The 14,894-nt window shown below is 45.2% G+C and overlaps 1 protein-coding gene across 1 annotated transcript in view; it reads left to right on the top strand.

The window, feature by feature from the left end:
* The window catches only part of Mamdc2 (MAM domain containing 2), a 136,702-nt gene that overhangs the window by 69,375 nt on the left and 52,433 nt on the right, over positions 1-14,894 (top strand). Inside the window, exons 3-5 of the mRNA XM_075973717.1 lie at positions 1,445-1,716; positions 3,259-3,343; positions 6,693-6,830. Coding sequence (XP_075829832.1) covers positions 1,445-1,716; positions 3,259-3,343; positions 6,693-6,830 — 495 coding nt within the window. The remainder of the gene's footprint in view (positions 1-1,444; positions 1,717-3,258; positions 3,344-6,692; positions 6,831-14,894) is intronic.

Genomic DNA, 14,894 nt, shown 5'->3' with positions numbered 1-14,894 from the left:
ATCCTCCAGCTAGCAAGATGGCATTCTGTGTTGTCCTACATGGAGGTTGATCGTTTGCTGGGTTGCTTCCAGCCTGCCCGAACTGGCTACTGATGATCCTAGCTGTAATGGTTATTTGGGGCAATATGTACGGAGGATGGGCCAAAGGAAAACATACATGTATCTCAGAGCTTTCTGGCTAGGTACTCAAACTACCAGGGGTGGAGTGGGTGGCCACATGGTAGAAGACACTAGGTAGATATGGACACAAATGTGGGAGTTTCCGGGCATTTGCAGCCTTCGGCTTGCACTTCCAAAGACCAATAATCAAGTGAATCACTCTGCTAGGAGGTCCAGGTGGCCAGAACAGTGTGGAAGGCTTACATTGGTGTCCTTGCCTTCACTCCTTCCCCAGCCCTCCATATCCTAGTCCAGCCAGCAGAATACCACTCACTCGTATTAGCAGAACAGAGGCAGAAAGAGAAGAGGGTGGTAGGAAAATAGAGAAAGGAGGATGGGGAAAGGAGAAAGAGTGAAATGGGAGGAGAGAGAGAGAGAGAGAGAGAGAGAGAGAGAGAGAGAGAGAGAGAGAGAGAGAGAGAAATAAAACAAGGAAAGGAGAAGGAGGAAGAGATGAAAGAGGAGGACAAAATGGGCCTGACCCTCTCCAAGCCCTACGTATGCAATGTGTTCTACATACACTTTCCATTTAGTTGTATTTGGATGGGAAAGAGTCTAGGCAAAGGGAATCTGATTCTTAATTTAAAAGAAAAACAGCTTACACTTTGTCTGGATAGGGCCCAAGAGCCAGACTGAGTAACTAAATCAATTTAGTCTATTCTAATGATACAAGTTAAATGCAAATTAACTCATTTGTTTTGGGGAGAACTGTGTAAGGAGATGGTTGTGTGCCCCAAGTTATCTCATTTTGAGGCTTTTGGGTCCAGCCTGCTTATATTGCTCCCTAGATTCAATGTCCAGAGCCTGCACCCTCACCCATGTGAGAGCCAGGGTGCCTTGTGCAATGTGCTGAGGAGACCTGGTGTAGGATGAGGAAAAGCACCGGATGCTTGGCCTCAGTGTTAGAGTTCAGAGGAGTTGAAGGGATAGAAAACTGGACAGGGCACTCCACTCTCTTGCGAGGACCACTGCTCAACTCCAGCCTGTTGTCATGTGGAGAAGTGGCTGCGGTCTGGCCAAACCATGTAAGGGTGCCCAGCTTTCAACATTGTCGTATAACATCCTTTATGAGTGTTTTGGGATGCATTAACAGTTATCCTGGGGTGCATGTGGCCCATGGAGTGCAGAGGAGACATGCCCATTTCACAGATCAGAGGCCAGTGTTCAGGCAATTCTGTGGGGTTGAGACAAAGCATTTGCAGGGTCTGCCTTTCCCACGGGTTTAATGGACGAAAAGGTTCCATTTCTAAGACTAATTCCGTGTCTGGGCTCCTCTCTCTTTCAGGCCATTATGTTTATGTGGACACCTCTTTTGCTAAGCAAGGGGAGAAAGCCGTGCTGCTGAGCTCTGATTTGCAGGCGGAGGAATGGAACTGCCTTCGCCTGGTCTACCAGATAACCGCACCCCTGGGCCCCGTGTCAGAACCCAGCCAGCTGAACCTCTACGTGAGATTTGAGGACGAAAGCTTCGATCGCTTGCTTTGGTCCACTAAGGAGCCATCAGACAGCTGGCTCATAGCCAGTCTGGATCTTCCAAACAGCTCCAAGAAATTCAAGGTAGGCGGGGCTGAGGAGGAAGATAGGAGACCTGTGACTTGCTTTATGTTCCACGAGGTCTTAGGACAGTGGTTCTCAACTTTCCGAATTCTGAGACCCTTTAATACAGTTCCTCATGTTCCCAACCATAAAATTTTTTTGTTACTACTTCCTAACTAATTTGGCCACTGTTATGGATCATAATGTAAATATCTGATCTGCAGGATATCTGATATGAGACCACTGTGAAACGGTCGTTTGACTCTCAAAGGGGTTGTGACCCACAGATTAAGAACCATGTTTTATAACAAGTAAGTCAGTAAGGTTCATTGTAGCGTAGAAAATTAATGTAAATTAATATTTGTTTATTCCTTAAAAGAGCATCTTCATGAACTTTCCCATCTATTTAAAACATAAGACTAGATGGTGCTTAACTTGACCTCAGTGAAAATGGACTTTCTGGAGTATTTTTGTTGCCAATAGTTCTGCGTCATCCTTCTAAATTGTTTGTGGAATATGTTGTGTTATCTTCCTCATGGGTTAGTTGCTCCAAACTTTGAGCAAGACATTATCATAAAATGAGATAATCAAATACTTTGAAAGAGGAAAGTTATTTGCTAGTCATGTTTCCTTTCCTTTCCAGAGAGGCTAACTGTTCTGTCAGCTCTGAGAGGAAGGCAGAAGACGTAAGGGTTGCGGCGTGGAGTGGAGCAGGGAATGGAGCTGGAGGGTGGCCCATATGACATGACAGTGTGTGTCCCTGAGCCACCAGGAGAACCCCATTCCTAATGTGCTCCGTTCCTAGGCTCAACCTTCTCCTTCGAAAGGCTTTAAAACAGAGCATCTCAGGCTAGCCCAGCCTGTTGGGAGTCTCTCTCCACCAGGCCGCCACTAAGGGAGGGAACATTGAGTCTGAGGTCCTATTTCACACCACCCTCCAATGGTTATCAGACCCCAAATCTACCCACATCGTTGCAAAATATACTGCTGAAACCACAGGAGAAAAAACTATTTGAGAAACAGGACCAGATGTGAACTCTAACATTCCCTGAAATCAACCACACGAATTGTCACGCTTTTATCTGTTCTTTGTGTAAAATTCTCAATTTCTCATCAAAGTAGAAATTATGGATTAACCTTTGAACCTTCCCATATCATGTGGGGATATCTGATAGTTTTGGCTCCTGCCTTCTCATCCATCGATTCCTCACAACAACAACAACATCCCCCTTTTTGGCCCCTGTATCATCTGCCCTCAGTTCCATTCAGCACATCTCCATGAACATCCACCAGTGACTGCCTCCATGAACACAGGAGGATGTGGAAGTTAAGAAAGCATTGGAAGACATTGGACTCTGCATCTGTTGAACACTTTGTCCATGTCAAAGTCCTCGGTGTACATGTATGTGTTCATGTATGCACAGGAATAAATGCAGTAGTAAGAACCACATTCAACAGCCATGAATCACACTGAATGACAGCTCCCAACTAAGAACTAAAATAATAGACAGGAAACATGGTGTTCTGATGCCTGATTCCCCTTTTCCCCCATATGTTGTACAGATTTTGATAGAAGGTGTCCTGGGACAAGGAAACACAGCCAGCATTGCCCTCTTTGAAATCAAGATGACGGCCGGCTACTGTATCGGTGAGTGAACTTTGTGATTATGGCAGCGGAGTGCAAATCTCTCTCTACAATCCACTGCCAGAAAGTGCTAGATCGATCCTAAAGGCCAATTGTGTCATAGAACACACTGCAAAATGCCTGGTAGCTTCTGTTCTTTGCAAGGGTCACCTGAAGATGGTACATTGATCCTCGGTCTTCGGTGGAAAGGCTCATTAGCATTTGTTCTAACTGTCTGAAGGAGAAATAGACACTTTTATCCATCAGCAATGCTCCCTAACCTCCCTTAGTTATAATAAAAGCAATGGCTGGCTTGCTGTGAAAGGCCATCAGAAACTCTATGTTTGCCAGAAGAGCAGACATCCATCATGTCACCTACTTTCCTGATACACTGCTGCTGCTGTCTTCATCATCAAAGCTGTCACTTGGATCCTGCCTGGTGTGGGCAGGATTGATTGCCTGCGTGGCAGCTTTGAGAAGGCAGGAAAAGAGGACAGCCCCTGCCCCATGACTGCTTGACACTTCCTCATCTGCCGCTGACCATAACTACCCAGTGAGCACTGCACAGAGGGGCTGGCATCTGTGGAGGTGCACATAGAAGGTTGTCTGGGGACAAAATCTGGTAGGAGAAAGGATCTGAGCGTACAGGCACAAAGGCCAGAGTGGAATAGTTGGTAACCATCATGGAGTTTCTTCCAGAGTCTGGTCTCGGGACTGGGAGCCTGGGTTTACCTAATTATGAGGTTGGTAAGTGTTAAGAGTTAGCTTGCAAGGGACAGGCGTCCAGCTGTGGCTTTCCAATGATGTCACTGGTCTCCATGAGCTGGAGACAAGGAAAATACAGATGCATAGGAGCTAGTCAACTCCTGGAAGAGACTTTGACTTTACAGGGATTGCAGGAAGAGGATCTTAAACCAGGGGTGTGGTAAAAAGAGGGGGGGAGTAGCATTGCAAAAGAAAAAGTTGATAGATCTGCGAGACGACTCAGCATTGTCTGTGTTTAGACTGAGGACTTGGGCCAAAGGGAGCAGAGAGTCAAAGATGATCCTGTACGAGGAGCCTAAGTCTGTTTTAGTCTTTAACTGATAACCTCTAAGGCAGAGCTTCCATCCAGGTTTCTTCTCCCGAGAGTAGCCTAGGTGCTGCCCCTCCACACACTGAAGCAGTCAGATGCAACTGGGGAGCGTCACCTGCTGGCTTAGTCTCTCACTACACCTCCCAACCCCCTAGCCTGGCTCTAGTCATCGGCTGCAAAACAGAGTTGGTTCCCGTGAGGTCTGAGAAAAGGTGGATTTGAGGGTGAGCACTCCAGAAGTGTTCATTTCTTTCCCCCAGATGACCTAGTGGCTTCTGATTTATTTGAAACAAAAAGGACGCCACAGAAGTGTATCTTGCCGTGCGGTCGTCCCTCCTTGCTCTGTGCCCACTTCTCTTGGCTCCTTGTCTGTGCAATTGGGTTAATAATAGTACCTTTCTCAAGGAGCTATGTTGAGGATTAAGTGAATTCATAGCAAAAGCTTAGACGAGTGCCTGGCATGCTGAGAAGGATTTTGCTTTTTATTACACTCTGCGGCAGCCCTTGGCGCTAGATGTTGAGCATCAGTTGGCAGAGACTGTAGTGGAAATTTGAAAAGAAATCTTGAGATTTGTTGGTGCTTGCTGACAACTGTACCAGCCAGGATCCTGGCGGGAAGGTGGGAGCTGGAAGGTGGGAATGGGTTGGGGGGTGGAGGGGTGGGATGGGGATCAACCTCGCCTCTGTAATTTGAAGAAAGCCCGTCACCATCAAGGAGACCAAAAGCTGCGCAGGGTAAAGACACCTGCAGGCACTGCCACTGTGGCCAGAATCAGGACGAGCTGTGACTCATAAGCTGTTACCTTGCTTGCCAATGGGACAAGGGAGGAGGAATTACTAGCACCTTGAAACAGTGGCTGTGGAGTCAAAACTGCTTCTGGCTAGGCTATTCCCTCTGTAAAGGGGCCTAGCTCACCATGGCAACCTGGCAGTGATGGCGCTGGCCACTAGCACTGATGTCACCCGTCCGCCTCCCTTAGGTGGGACCCAGTGAGGAAGTGGATGGAGCAATGGAGAAGAACAGGATGGCAATCATCCTTCATTTTGTAATTGCAAGATTATGGTGTCAGCGGCCGGATTGGGTTTATAAATTCCCCTGTTCCCACTAAAAAAAAAATTGTTAATGGGGAACAATGTATAGCAAACATGTCAATGTCCTCAAAGGTTTTACTTCTGTATCTCTCGTCTCTAGGCAGGAGTTGCAGGAGGACCCTGGGCCAGGTGTGTGTCTGTCCTATCTATTCTGCCTAGATCCTAAGTCATCAGAAAAGTGGGGGAAATTTTAGCATCTTGGAAGCATGAGTTCTGGGAATCTTGCTCACCATAAAGAGATGGGGGACTGGGCCAGCAGGTCATAGAAAGGGAGGTGCAGAAAATGCCTAGAGCTGAGGAAACAACCCTAAAGTGGTACATTCAAACAGACTCAGTGGAGTTGGGAACATAGGTCAGCGGTCAAGTGTGTGCTGAACATGTGCTAGACCCTGGTCTTGGTCCCTGGAACCAAACAATGGCTAATTAGTTTAACAGATGACCAAAAAAACCATCAGCTTATTTCAAGCATGGGCCACATGTCCGGTGCTCTGGTGCTGTACCGAGAACTGCCCATGCCTGCAGTCTGATAATGTGGGCCTGTTGTTTCCGATTCACACAGCAAGAAACTGACTCAGAGAGACGGTGAGTCCCACAGCAAGCCACAGAGCTAATGGGAAAAAGGACTATGGCTCAGGGGGAAATGAAGAAGCAGCGTGTTGATTCGTTACTGGGTCTCCCTTCTTGTTCAGAATTTCTGGTCCACAGGCCCCCATGATTGAGAAAGAGGGCCCTCAGAATGACAAAGGGCAGACTCCGCAGAGAGTGTGTGTAGAGGGAGGCTGCTTGTTTGTTTCCTGGCCGCCCGGACCTGAAATAATAACACGGAAAGTGTATTAATTAAAACACTGCTCAGCCTATTAGCTTAGGCTTTTCATTAACTAACTCTTACATCTTAAATGAACCCATTTCTATTATTTTATACTTTTACCATGTGGCTCGTGGTTTATCGGCAAGGTTCCAGTGTGTCTGTTTTCTTTGACAGCTACATAGTGCCTCCCTGACTCCGCCTTTTTTTAATCCTCTATCTCTGCTTGAATTTCCCGCTTTGCTCTATTCTGCACGGCAATAGGACCAAAGACGATTCCTTATTAACCAATGGCAATAAAACATATTCACAGCGTACAAAGTGGAATCCCACATCAAGTGTGTGTGTCCCCAGGTGTGGCTGCAGGTCCGTGACATGCGTGTCTATGCTTCTTCCTCCAGAGTGTGACTTTGAAGAAAACCATCTCTGTGGCTTTGTGAACCGCTGGAATCCCAACGTGAACTGGTTTGTTGGAGGAGGAACTGTGAAGAACACCCACTCTGTCCTCCCACAGGACCACACCTTCAGGAGCGAGCAGGGTGAGCCGGTCACAAATGCAGTCTCCTTCCCAGGGTGAACCCTGCCTTCAGCTCCCACCTCCCGGCTTCTGTCAGTAGAAGAAAGGGTGGGGAATCACACTGGGAGACCTAGTGGAAGAGGAAGACGGAGAACCTCTGAGACAGGGACAACTGCAGACATAAGCTTGTAGCGAAGGAAGTCATAAAAGGAGAGGTTTTTAGCTCGTCTGTAAGCTTGGGTGTTTTTACGTGTCCATGGATGGCTTCACTTCTTCTCTGTTGGCTGTGTTCTTATTTCTAAAGACAAGGCTGGAAAAATTCCGATCTTCATTAAAAATAGATTGCAGGTTGGCAAGTCCTTAAGAATTTCCCAGGAGACCGGCAATGCTAAAGATTATTCTGCTGAGGTGTGCAACAGGGCCCCCTGGTGGTCAAGTAAGGGACACTCTGCAAGGAAAACGCAGAGGCGAGGCTCTCAGAGAGGGAGAAGGCGAAAACCTCTGGAAGGGAAACATCCCAGTCCTTGACTCTATGGCCTTTTCTAAGTATTGAGAAGATTCTGACTTTCCCTCCCCCGCTTTTCTTTTTCATTATTGACACATCCTAGTCAATTTCATATGACAGACAGCATGGAGCCTTGCTGGGATACATAACCGTGGTTCCCTATTGTCTCTCGCTGACTGCAGTCTCTTGACATCTAAACGTTTAAAAGCATGTCTTCGACTTTGCCCCCAGTGTGTCCATTCTGCAGGTCACCTGGACTCTAGAGTCTACATCTTGACATTCATCGCTCTTCTCTTTGTTCATGCTCCCCCTCCTCCTTTGTATTGAGTCTCAGACTCAGTTTCCTGCAAGGACCAAGCAGAGAGATTAAGCAAGTGGCTAGCTACTGAGGACTGTGGCTAGCTAGAAAGTTGAGACATGCAGAGTAGATCTGATTGTGTTGTCACAAACGTGAGCCCACTTCATATGATCTTTTGATTTTTTTTTTCCCTTAAAATAATCAGGAAGAGAGGGGTAGGTTTTGAAATTTCTCAAATATGTACCCCAAAATTAGTGTGTATTTTCTAAACCAAAATAAAGAGAAATACTATATGGGCTGACAAAAGGTTAATTAGCCCCTGCTTTTCAGCCTCTGTTTTACAGGGTTTTTCTTTTCCTTTTCAACATGTCCAGGTTACTTAGAACAAAATACTTCTAAGTAGCGAGCACGCTTCTAAGTAGGGCTTGTATGCTTGAGATAAACCCAACTTTGCATTTAGCATTTTTATTAATCTGGTCTTGAATTGGGTACAATGAAGAAAATGGCAATGAAAACGACAAGCCACCAGGCTGCTTCCAAACTTCAAGAGATACTTGCCAAGAAAAAGAACCACTTTCTCCCAGAAACGGACATCAAACAAGATCATATCTGCCAAATGTCAGAATTATCCTCTTCCCTTACAAAAAGAAAGGCAATGAACATTTAGAGATAAAATAACACTGATAAGTATTCAGAATTAAAAGCAAAGTGGTTTTTTGTTTTTGGGGTTTTTTTTTTTTTGTTGTTGTTGTTGTTTTGGTTTTTTCGAGACAGGGTTTCTCTGTAGCTTTGCAGCCTGTCCTGGAACTAGCTCTTGTAGACCAGGCTGGCCTCGAACTCCCAGAGATCCACCTGCCTCTGCCTCCCGAGTGCTTGGATTTAAAAGCAAAGTGGTAGATATTTGGAGATAGAGGAACCCTTGTAAGTCACGCAAGTGAAGTAAACGGATTCGAAGGGGAGGTGTGGCTTTAGAGAGGGAGCGAAGAGAGGAGAGAAGCAATGACGCTGTGAATAGCTGCACCAACTGCAAGAAGTAAGGAGAGAGCGGTGAGGTGGGGCGAAAAAGCCCCGTGTGGGCAAAGTCTAAAAAGCTTAAATGCGGGAGCAGATTGGGACTTCACTGACAGTGGGAAGCCAGCAGAGGTCTTTGAACAAAGGGTGAGACAACTCACCCAATGGGTATAATAGCACCCCGAAGGTGATTGTCTTGCTAGGTGGAGGACAAGACCACAGAATAAGGGAATAAATTAATACTCCAGTAGCCCTTTAGATAGAATTCGGGTTAGTCACATGAGGGACTATGACACACACACACACACCCAAAAAAAACATTTTCACTTCCTAATTTTAAAAGAAAGGCTTAGCACTTTTGGTAATATCAGAAATTTGGAATTCTATACCTAACCGAAATTTCAGCCCTAAAGACACACAATCCACTGTGACCACAGAATCCACAGAATCCATAGAAATGAGGGTTCTATTCAGAGTGAACGATGGCCAGCAGTAGCAACGATGCCTACAAATCTGCCTGAATATCATAAAAGACGGGTTAACTTGGAACAGTACAATGCCAGCACCCTCAAAACCTTTGTTTAAATAAATAAAGCTGATAACAATGTCTTGGGGTTTCATAAGAGAAAAACCAGGTGACTTTCTCATTACATGTGGTGCCAGGCTAGCTCAGAGATGGTTCTTCTGTTATATCTTATAAATCAAGCACCGAAAATGATAGGAAGTTAAAGCTGTAATCACCGTGGGTCTCTGTTTCACAGCTACACAGAGGTAGCCACTCAAAAATTAGCTCCAAGATGGTGAGCATCATGATCTTCTGATGACATTATTCACAGTGCCACTGTCATCCCCATTGATGGTAAGAGCCAGCTGGCCTGCAGGAATGGGGATTTCTCAGGAGAAGCCAAACCAACCTCTGGATGAGTGTCAAACTGTTCGTATGTCTGTATTTCCTGAATGTGGACTCTCCTTAAAAGAGTGTAATCTACAGGTCTTCCTCCATGGCCACAGACCATGTTGGCCATATTGGATCAGTAAGGGACAGAGAATGAGCTAGTCCAGGAGTCCCCCAGCTTGTATTCAGTTCTCAGAGTGCTGGGTTTCCTGGAGCCACCCCTCAGCTTCCCAGAGTCACCATTAACCTTTTTGCAGGTGAGGTGAGGAATTTGCTTCCAGTGATCGTCAAGATGTTTTTGCATTGCATATTTTACTTCTCTCTTGGCCTGGTGCTACACATTAAAATCCCTGTTTTCAGCGCTCATTGGGATCTATTTCAGAGCTGTGTGGGAGCCTTCTGAATACATATAAGTGTTTTGTATTTGACACCAGAAAAAAAAAAGGAAGGGAGGGTGAAAAGGACCGCAATACGTTCATCCTTAAAGGTCTCTATGTTCTACTGATGGAGAGCTACTACTTGCTACTGCACTTGCCTCTGTCCTCTGTTCATTCTCTCCGTCGTATTTCCTCATTTCCATTTTCCAACCTTTTCCAGTGTCCTTGGGCTATTTCTAAAACATCTCCCAAAGGCAAGCAGTTCTAACATTGTTTGGTACCCCTCATACCAAGCATCAGACACTATGGCTGAAAGGGAAAAGTCGAGAGAAAGCTTACATCTCCCTTCCAGCAAACCACCAGCTGACCTCCAGGAAGAGGCTTTTCATGGATCTCTCATGTCATATAGTCACGCACCTGCTCATTACATACACATCATAGGCGACACACACATGCACATCTATACGAGGCATTCTTGCATGCTTTGGTGATGTGAGAAGTCACAAACTTTGAAGAGATCTTGTCTAAAAATGTTCTTTCCCAGAACAGTAGTTGGGGGACATGTTGCCTTCGCTTCTTTCCTGTTGATGTGAAATACTTTGACAGAGCAACCTGAGAGACAAGGGGTTTATTTGGTTCATAAAAGTCATCATTCACTCCATTATCATAGGGGAAGTCACAGTGGCGGGAGCTTGAGGTTGTCAGTCTCGGGGTCTCCACAGCAAAGAAGCAGAGAATGATGGGCCAATGCGACCCATGGTGGGAGGGTCTTCCCACTGCAATTAATATCATAAGATAAAGCCCCCCTGCAGACCCACCCAAAGGCCCATCTTCAAGATGGTTCCAACATCTGTCAACATAACAGTTAACTCTTTCTGTTTCAATTCCACTCCTCATCAACTTGACACCCAAACATCATTTTTAAGCCATAATCTTTCATTCTTTATCAGTATAGGCTCCAAACTACATTACACTATACCATGCATTCCATCCAACTTTAAACTACCCTATACCTCTCAACAGTTCCAACGCTGTCAAATTGTCTATCTTTGAGGCTCTATAAAAATTGAAAAAAAAAGTTACATACTTCTAACATATAATAGCACAGAGAAAACAATCCCATTCCAAAAGGGAAAACAAGGCATAACAAGAAATAATCAAATTAAAACAAGCCCAAAATCCATTAGGACGGCTCCACTCCTCCAACTCTGCCACTGCAGCGGGTGTAAACTCTCTCGTAGGTGGACTCCACTTCGTGCGTGAACTCCCAGAAAGCCACGCCTTACTCAGGATAGGGCATAAGAAGGTGATTTCTGAAGATTCCAAAATATTTGTCTAAAGAGACTTGCCTGCAAGATGACAAAGACTTGCCCAGTATGACTCCTGCAGAAAAACAAAACTACTAACACTCTAAAGAAAATAGAGATTGCCTCTCTTACTCCATTTGCCTTCTATTGGATATATTGATTTTCTCCTCGCTCTATCAATTTGGGTGGCCAAGGAGAAATTAAACGGTCCAGATTTCTGCCTGCAGCAGCAGAGTTTGCTCTCTGTGGACTCAGCTCACGTTTGTTCACATACTGGAAGCAGCTTAAGCCTTTGTGTTTGGTAAGAAGTGAAGCCAAACGCAGTAGAGACCGGGGTGTGGAAGGACACATTCCCAGTTCTTTGCTGTAGAAAGGGGAACAGTGCGTACAACATCTGCAGAATGCACTGTGGATACCAGGGTTCTTTCCTTTGAATGCGTGTTTTTACCAGTTTCCCCCAAACAATGAGGGAGCTCTGACTTTTCAAATGAACACTGTCCTCAACTTCCTGTTGAAAGATAGAAACAGATTCTGCACTAAGAATTGAGATTTCTTTGTGATATGGGAGGGGATGTGGTTTTTATCTTGTTTTCGTCTCTCTCCAGTTCTAATTCACCTCTTGGTTTTCTTCTTTGTTAATATTTCATGAAGTGAAACAAAACCATTCGTGAGGTAACTTGCTGACAGCTCGGATCAGCACTGTTTCCTATGCATCTTGGCAAAAAGAAGGGAATTGATGGGAAAATAATGAGGAGAATGCATTATTTTCTTGAGGCTTGAGGTTTTAAAAGTCAAGCTGCTCAGAGTGCCACTCTGCAAGGAGCTGAACAAAGTTTCAAAACTCAAAATAAGATTGTTTTATTCCTCCAAAGCCCATGAGAAGGCTGACTCAGCTTTCCATATGTCACGCCGTTCTCCTCACTTCTGTTTGGATGGAGCCCCGAGTGGCAGGACGGCACCTAAGCATTCTGTCTGCCTTGCACAGCTTGGGTCTTGGCATCAGCACCCAGTGGGGATGTGGCTTTGTTTCCTTCCTCAGCATTGCCTTCGCACAAGCTCTGCTGGGTCTTCACACAAGTCTCTGTGGCTTCCTAGGCATCTTCGCATAGCAACAGCCTGACTTCCAAGGATTAGGTCCAGCCAGGGCATACCTCCCATGTCTTATGGACACCGGTCGTCTCTCAGGCTCTTCCACAGAGCAGCGGCAGCAGGGAGAAGTTTGTGTTCTGGCTTTTTCTGTGTGTTCACTTTTCTCTTCTTTGACTTTCCTCCACTCCCTCAACCAGGCTGGCTTTTGGGGATTGGGGAAGTATAATAGGGTTCAGAACATAAAAGAAGGGCAATGGGCAAAACGCTTTACCTGCCTGCCGCTGTTTAATCTTAGACTGATGCCCTTAAACTGCAGGTGGTCAAAGGCCACTTCTCCCATGGCCAATGAGAATTGTGCTCTATAGTTCCAGGAAAGGAATGATGCTATTTCTGGTGGACTATATGAACCTCTTCCAGTTTTTAGGAGTAATGGGATCAGCCAGACCTTCTCAATGGGTATAACCATGCACACAGGCAGTCCTCTTGAGACGATTTTTCTGAAGTGCTGTAGCCCGCTCAGGCTAAGGAAAAGTCAAAGCCTTTGCTCCATCAAAGTCTGGAAAGTCATCAGCAACAAAATTGGTCCCCACCGCTCTACAATCAGATTCTTGCCTTTTCCTACATCCGAGAGAAGCCAGGCACTTCTCTCTGTATTTGATAAACTTTTCACTGAATCAAGTTCTCTCTCATACTCTGATCTGATCAGGCCTGGGGAGATGGCTCACTGGGTAAAGTGCTTGTCATCCAAGCATGAGGACCAGAGTTCGGATCCCTAGAAACAAAGTAAGTGGGGAGGCTCACCTCTAGTTCCAGAACTCTGAAGGCAGATTTAGGGGATTAACCAGGCCAGCTATGTCTCTAAGCTCTGACTTCAGCTGAGAGACCCTGCTTCAAGAACAAGGAGGAGGTTATTGAGGAAGATGCGTAAACACCAATGTTGTACCCTCACATGCAATGTTCCCACACACAGACAATCATACACCACTATATCCTAAAAACAAACAAATAAATTACAGTATACCTGTTCTGAGCTTATAAGTAGAAGAAAAAAGATTCTGTTCAAGCCACACTGCATAGCTCTTCTCGTCATAACCTAAATAAATGTATAGAAAATTACTACTAGTGCTAATGACTCCCCCTTATAGGAAGCAGACCATAGGACAGGCTTAGCTCTAGGTTCATAAATTGTATTGTTATTTCCTTATAACTACAGTGAGCAATTATGTTAGGCACACAATGAGCACTTTACATACATGATCTCCTTTCATACCAGCAACCCTAGAGGAAAGCACAGTTGTCTGTCCCAACTGGGGGCTTCCTCATCTGTGAATTCAACTAACAGTAGACAAACACAGTCAGAGAAGTGACTACATGCATGTCACACAGTTGCTGACTTCTCTCTTGCTCTTACCCACTAAACAGCAAGAAAAGTTAATTACATTGTATCACTATTTTAAGTTATTTACAAGAGGTTTAAAGCACATAAGAAGGGCTGAGGGTGTAGCTCAGTGGCAGAACACCTGTTTAGCGTGTACAAAGCTGAGGGTTTGATACCTAACACTGTGTAAAAAAATAAATAACAAACAAACCAAGTGTAGTATTGTGTGCCAGTAATTACAGCCTTCAGGAGCCTGAAGCAAGAGGATTGGGGATTAGAAGCCATCCAGGGCTACACAGCAAGGCTCTGTCTATAAGTGAATAAATAAAAACTTTAAAAATAAATTTATTTATTTTACATCCCAGCCTCAGTTTCCCCTCCCTCCTCTCCTCTCTGTCCCTCCCCCCCATTCCCACTCTGTTCCCACCCCACCTCCAGTCCACTCCTCCTCTATTTCTGTTTAGGAAAGGGCAGGTCTCCCATGAGTATCAACAAAGCATGGCACATCAAGTTGCAGTAAGACTAAGCACTTCCCCACGTATTAAGCCTGGGGAAGGCAAATCAACTATTAAAGGCTACACTCATAAACCAAAAATAATAAAACTTTCAAAAGCATATAAGATGCACATAGGTGCACACAAACACTAGTCCATTTTATATGAAGGACTTGAGTATTCACAGAATTTAATATACCCAGGGGTTTCTGGATCTAATCTCATCCAGATAGCAAAGGATGTCAGGGTTCTCATTCTAGAGCCCAGGAAATTGAGTCTCAGACAGATTCAGAGATCTGCTTAAGTCCCAGCAGCTCGCCAAGGAAGTGGGATTCCAAGTCCGTTCTCTTCAATAGCAAATCAAAGCTCTTCCCAGTCTCCATATTGTTTTAGCTTCTGCCTTTAGAGGAGCTGAGTGGCTCTGGGTCTGCTGGGTGCTGTGGTCACCAGGGTATAGCAACAACGGGCGTCACAGGTTTGGACTCCCAAACACTAGCCCTGGCTGTAAGCTCCCTTAGTATCATTCAGTCACACAGTATGCATTGGATATAAGTCATGAAATGTGTCCAGGAGGGTCTCCCCGTGCTCTTTACATAAAAGACAATACAGTCTTCACGTCTTATAACTCAAAGAAGGCTTGGAAAGGAATCACATCTGATATAGTAGTGCAGTCATCTGTGAAAAATCAAACACTCCAAAGATGACACATCTTTCCTGTGTGGATAATTTACC

This window comes from Microtus pennsylvanicus, chromosome 5 (genome assembly GCF_037038515.1).
Source record: "Microtus pennsylvanicus isolate mMicPen1 chromosome 5, mMicPen1.hap1, whole genome shotgun sequence".
Lineage (NCBI taxonomy): Eukaryota > Metazoa > Chordata > Mammalia > Rodentia > Cricetidae > Microtus > Microtus pennsylvanicus.
This window is presented reverse-complemented; position numbering and strand designations above follow the sequence as displayed.